The sequence below is a fragment of the Sciurus carolinensis genome, chromosome 7, assembly GCF_902686445.1.
Source record: "Sciurus carolinensis chromosome 7, mSciCar1.2, whole genome shotgun sequence".
Taxonomy (NCBI): Eukaryota; Metazoa; Chordata; class Mammalia; order Rodentia; family Sciuridae; genus Sciurus; species Sciurus carolinensis.
The window spans coordinates 32,498,246-32,504,846 of NC_062219.1; the positions used below are offsets into that span (position 1 = coordinate 32,498,246).

A 6,601-nucleotide genomic window follows, 5' to 3' on the forward strand; every position below is an offset into this window, starting at 1 on the left:
ATAGGTTTTCACAGTCTCCCTTGGCAGATAGGTTGAGAGCACACTGTAAAGCAGCCAGACCAAAAGCAAGAAGAGCACTTACAGGGACTCCGCGGTAATCCAGGTGAGGTGTCAAGTCAGCTGAGATCAGCAGCAGGGTGGGAGGAAGTGCTGGGCTTCTGGAGATGAAAACCAGAGAGCCGAGAAGGTTTAAGGACTGGCGGGGTGCTGGTGTAAGGGAAGCGTTAATTCAAGAGTGTCACTTGAATTTTTGCCTGGCCCTTAATGTGATTGAGTTGCTGTTTTGTTTTGTTTAGTTTGGTTTTTTTTTTTTTTTTTTTTTTTTAAGATGGGGAAATCTGTAACTGGAGAAAGTTTGGAGGGCTATAAATCATTGATTTTGGATATGTTAAGTTAGATAAGTGAGAGGGGAAGATTGCTGGACCAAGATCCTGGAGTTAACAGGGAATGGGATAGAGTGTATAAGTGGAGAGGGGTTGATTCTTCTAGGAGTGTGAACAGTTCCTAACAACAGGAGAGGTCAGAACACAGACACTGAGTAGTTGGTGAACACATCTTCTCATTTTTCCTGTGGTCTCCATGAGCTGGAAATCAAGGTCCCTGACTAACAGAGGTAGTGCCCGAGGAGAGAAAACAAGTATGAAAGTCTTCAGGAGTTAGGGAAAGGAGGTAGACTCACCTGGCAGTGCTAGCTTCAAAGTGAAATAAGACAGCATAGTTATTCTTTTGCATCCATGTTCAGCTGCATGGATACTATTTTGGGTTTTGTCATGGATTAATAGAGGGACAAAGGAACTGAGGGTAAGTGTAAAAAGTGATATTAAATGCCCACAAATCATTGAATATGTTAAATGCTTGCCCAAGAATAAGCTAGGTAAAGAGAGAAGGAAGACATGTAGCATGTGAGGGACAGCAAAAATGTGGTAAGATAATTACTAGAGTTGTTAGGAATGAGTTAAAAAGATGGCAGATGGTGGTCAGAAAGTGAGGCTCTTGACATTGTGATTGTGGAACACCTGCAGCTATTGGTATTAGCAAAGTTTTGGATGTAACCATGGAAGCGTGTCATACTTTTTTTAAAGTGTGTCAGGGACTAGAAACCAGGGTATTAGAAGAATCTTCCATTGAATAATGAAATAACCAATATGTATCATAAGAGAAGTATTGAAGAGTAAGATCTATGACCGTCTTCCACAGAGGAGTGACTGAGTTTGATAGCATGAGCTTTAAGAGACAAGGATCTCCCATGTTACAAAGTGATACCCGTTCCACCTCCAGGTTAGAGGGTGGGAAGGAAAACTTCCACCACTTGAGAAAGCCATGTGGGCCCTTAGTTGAGGTCTAGGCCTCAGCACAGTAGGCTGATTATGGGTACAGAGCAAATGACAGTTTTCAGTCTCTGAAAATAGATTTCAGTCTTTAAAGTAGATTGGATTTACAAAGATAAAGGAATAAGAAACTGAGAAACATTAAGGACTAACATGATAATTTAATAACTAAATATATGTATATTAGGGACCAGACTTTAGTATTTGGGTCATTTGTTTGTTTGTTTGTTTTTTTGTTTCCCTATAATGAAATGGTATTCTTTGGAAATTCAAGGTATCATTTTTTTGTTTTTTTGTTTTGTTTTTTTCCCACGTGATGAAAATCTTTGGTAGTAGGAAGAAAACAAGCCATTGTACTTGATAACGACAGGGCAACAGTACTTTTGGGGAACTTCCGTTTAGAACTGGAGTTGCATTAAAATGAAGACAATCAGGGTTCTTTTGTATTGCTTGGATTAACTGAGAAATAATACAGGAAAGAATTATAGCCAACTTAAAAAATTCAGTTTTGTGATAAACTACTTTTAGCCTTTGAATAATAAGCATGTGTACTCATGCCTTGAATGAAAATTAATGACTTTGCTGGAGCATCAGGATGTGTTTAACAGTTTTATGTTTGTATGTGTGTGTTTTATTTTAAAGATAGCATAGAAGCCAATGTAGAAAGTGCAGAGGTACACGTTCAACAGGCAAACCAGCAGCTGTCAAGGGCAGCAGATTACCAGGTAATGTTAACTGTGATAGATTTTCTAATAACTTGGAATGTTGAGTGTGTGTGAGTGTGTGTGCCTGTGTGTGTGACACAGAGAGAGAGAGAGATATACCAGGTTTAAAGTGGCTAGAGATGTTAATTTTTTTTCAAGAGATTGCAATATATTTTTATTTAGGTTATATATAGAGTTAAATCAGTTTGCTACTACTATTGTAGAAGTGTGCAACTCAAGGATTTTTAAAACTTAGTAAGGATGTCTGTATTCAAGTGGGTGTTCCAGCAACTCGCAACAGACATGTTGATTTTTAAATCTCATGGAAGAGGAAGGAGCTAGAAATATGCCAGACAGTTAAGATCGCGTTTAGCCTGGGTATGCTCAGAGTTGAACCAGGGATACTGTGGTCCATAAGGGTTGGGAGTTTAGAGTTAAGATACCTGATTGTGGCAGTGGACAACTCCGGGCTTTCCAGTGGTCATCTCTGAGGTCATTGGGACATTCCCGCCCAGAAATGGCCATTTCTCACTCTTCCCTTTTATCTTTCCTTTCTTGTTGTCAGTGGCAATTTGGGTTAACATAGCAGAGATGCTTGTCCTAGAAAGATTGCTTCTGGTCCTCTGGAAATTTTTTTAAAATTATTTATTTTTAAATTTTTTACAGACTGCATTTTGATTCATTGTACACAAATAGGGTATACCATTATTAGCTTGGAGTGTTGTTAATCATTAGATATTGGCAACATTCAGCAAACCCTTCTCCAGCAATGAATTCATTTCTTTATTGAATCAGAATCTATATATGTGGTCAAATATAAATTGTGTCATGCTAGTCAAATATTAGAACCATGAGCTAATATGTATCACATAATACTTAAACTTTGATGTTCCACAAGTATAATGCCAGGCTTTGGGGAAATCCCATACATAGCACAATAGCATTTGATTTCTCTTTTAAAGCCTAATTTTTTTCTTGTCACTATAATCATCATTTTCTCAGACCTTGTTGCTTTCTTATAAAATATCTAAGGTATTTTCAACTTCTTAGACATTTCCCATTGTTCTAAACCTTTCTCACTTAGAAGTTACCTTTCACATCACTGCCAATTTTGCACTGGACAATCACTGCATATTCAGTGACACAAAAAGAACAGTGAAGCTGTATGTAGATTGCTGAGGAAAATAGTGATTGCCAATCATATTTACTGACAGTGACTCTGATTCACCATTGTGCGTGTAATTCAGAAATGCAGAGGAGCAGAATCCCATGTTGTGGACTTTAGGTGTCCCTCATGAATAGTTGAACACATACACACAGGGTAATCTGTAAATGCCAGGGTTCTTGTGGAACTGTTAGCTTATAACTGCTGAAACAGTGTATAACAGGATTTATCAAAAACCAGATTTATGTTATTTTGTTTTCCTTTTGGATTTTTCCTCCTTACTTTCCCTCTTCCTTATGGAAAGTCAAGCCTACATGCACCCTGGGGAAAAGGCACATGTCTTCCCAAGCTGCACCCCAAGTCTGAGAGCTGCTTCCAGTTTTCATTCCCACAGACCTCAAAGGGATAATGGCCAGACCCCCCCTGCCCCCAGGTGCTGAGGAAGGAGCCAGCTTTCCTATAGTTCAACTTGGAAGCCTGGTTTTGAATTTATGCCCTGCAAATCATGATGCTTCTAAATTGTTGGGGAGAACCATGAGCATAGAACTGTGAGCATAAAAGAAGGTTATAAATTCTCTTTATCACCCAAGGACTTCACTTCCCAACATTAGGGGAAGTACCCTCTGGGCCCCTAATGAACCATGGTGGAAAGCCCTAGATGACTGAGACAGGGGTGATACATGGTCTGTAACCAAGTAGAGTCGGGGAGAAATATTTATACCCGACTGAACAGAGACTTCAGGAAAATTGTGTTTAATACATGAAGAGTGTACAATTGAATATTTAATATGTGAAATACCAAAAGAATTTATGTTTGTCGGGGTAATTTGAGAGTCTGACATGTATCTTTTTGTAAATTTTAGAGTACTGCTAATTGACATAAAGTAAATTTACAAATTTTTCTACTTTGTAAGAAAAAGGATTCCTGCATGTTGATGTGAGATACCCAGCCATTAAAGAAATACAGAAATCTACAGCTGAGCCAGGAATGAAGAATGGGACAAAATTCTTATCCTCCGTATTTTGAATGACAACTTATAATTTTGTTGGGTCTTTGGTATTTTATTTGTATGTTGAGATTTGGAATGCAATTTTCATTAATAGTAAAGAATGGACACAATTTTGGAAACTAATAAATTTACTGTAGGAAAAGTTGCCAAACATTTATGCTCGCTGATATTTTCAGAGAACTCATATTTTAGAGCAGATATTTGATATAAATTCAAAAAAATGTATAAGCTTTTAAGCTATTCTTTGTTTTCATTTATAGGCAACCTCAGTTAGCTCTTAAGTCAGTAACTTTTGTACCTCTCTATCTTTTTTTTAAGCCCATCCACATGCCCAGAAAAATGCTCCCTGAATCATAGCATTTAAGAATATTTTTTGAAGGAATAGTGCCATATGTGTTATAGAGATTTTTGAGAAACAAAACACAGCCAAAAATTTAAGATCAATAAACTGTCATTGATTTTACTCTTGAAATGAACCAAATTATTTTCAGTTGCCATAGAGATATCCCACTGAATCTGTAAACATGTTTTTTTTGTTTTTGCACCTGCAGCGCAAATCCAGAAAAACCCTGTGCATCATCATTTTAATCCTTGTCATTGGAGTTGTGATTCTCGGTCTCATCATTTGGAAATTCACAAGCTAAAATTATAAAGGAGCACACCATTGCACTACATTGTCTAAATTATGTAGGAAGATCCTGTAATCATGTTTTTATTATTATTTTCAAGCTCTTGCATTAAGGATGGTTCTCATACTTATTTTTATTGTCAGGGGGTTCCTTTGGATTAAATCTGATATTTTCTAATACTGAAACTTTTTCTAAATATTGCTGGTGAAACTTCCATACTTTTTGATTTAATAACTGTTATTTTTCAGCCCACATTGTATATGCCTTGCATTTATAATTTATTTGCCCGATCTCACTTAGTTTTTAGAATTAGTACATTTAAAGGTGTAAGTGTTCTGTTCACATCTGTCACTGTGCAACATGCACCTGATTTATGTTACTGTAATTAAAATACTCAAATTTAATTTTGATTTGGGTCAGCAGAGGAAATATCCTTGAGAACTTAAAAAATTAACCTGTCATTTTGTGGTGTTGTTTTTCTAGTTCACCACAGCACAATTTCTATTTCACTTTTATTGTTGGGTTTCTTTTAAGACCTTTGATTTCTCTGAATAAAATGGATGAATAATTTCTTCGAATCTCTCATGCACCTGATGTGTATATATTAAGCATTTGCTGTAGATTGCCTAGTGAAAATACTAATAGATTGTTTTTGCATCTGGTCTATTTAAGTCTGATGTTTACTAGGGAAAGTGTAATTACTACAAATGTCTGACATAATTTGGAAGAAAAGTATGGAAAATCCATACCAGTATCCATTCTGTCTTATCTTAAAAATCCCTACTTGTTATTTCACTCAACTATCTTAACAATACCATCTGGTTTTGTGGGTCTTTATCTCTTTTTCTTGTATCCTATAGAATAAGGATTATATACGTATTTTGGGGTCAGACTTATTTTTAGGAAGTAACTTTCCCACCATTGTTGGTTTTGAGTACCTGAAACTTAAAATTTATTGTTTATGTTGAACACCATTTTGTACCATCCTTCATCAGAAAAGGAATTGGATGTTTGCTAGTTAACTCACTTGCCTTTTCTAATCAATGTTGTTTTAATGCACTAATCTGAATACTGTAAAGAGGAATATCTTAGTTTATAGTATTTTATAATGTTCTTATTACAGTAGTTTGTTAGTGAAGGCAGTGTTTATTATGACACCTCTGAGACTTCAAATGAAAACAAACAAAATATTACTTAACTAAGTAGATTGTATCCTTGCAAACAAAATAAAGCTGATTTCAAAGTTCTGTTGGATAGGTTTGTTTTATGAGGATACTGCTTCCAAGGGACTAACACTTTCCTCACGCTTTTGGTGTCATCCCAACTGAACCATCAACACTGGAGATAAAAACCACATACCCTATGGCCATTCATTCTGCATCTTTTTGGATCACGAGTGTATTCAAAGTTTTTATTTTGGGACACTTGAACAGTTTTGTCACTAATAAGTAGAAGCAACTTTGTATATCCACAAAACTCAGTTCTTTCCGCAAAAAGAGACTACAGAAAACTTTTTTGTGAGTGATTAGAACTTTGAGACTTTGTGTTACTTTAGTCAGGAAAAGTTATACAAGTCGCATCTACTCTGGTGACCAGCACAAGCCCACCAGGCCTTCTGAACATGGTCTTTCTTTGCCAACAAATAGAGGCACACATACGCTACCCTAGAGTCTTATGACTATATGAAAGTCTCAGTGGCATCCACAGATCAGTTTTGCCAGAGTTGTACTTGATAAAATGATTATTCTCATATAGGCCAAGCATC

The 6,601-nt window shown here is 36.4% G+C and overlaps 1 protein-coding gene across 2 annotated transcripts in view; it reads left to right on the forward strand.

The window, feature by feature from the left end:
- Positions 1-6,083, forward strand: part of Stx7 (syntaxin 7) — a 52,753-nt gene extending 46,670 nt beyond the window's left edge. The window contains exons 9-10 of one of the 2 annotated variants that reach the window (XM_047558229.1): positions 1,971-2,053; positions 4,759-6,083. In XM_047558229.1, the coding sequence (XP_047414185.1) occupies positions 1,971-2,053; positions 4,759-4,851 (176 nt within the window). In that variant the 3' untranslated portion in view covers positions 4,852-6,083. The other variant, XM_047558230.1, reaches the window with a different exon arrangement.
- Positions 6,084-6,601: the final 518 nt, after the last annotated feature.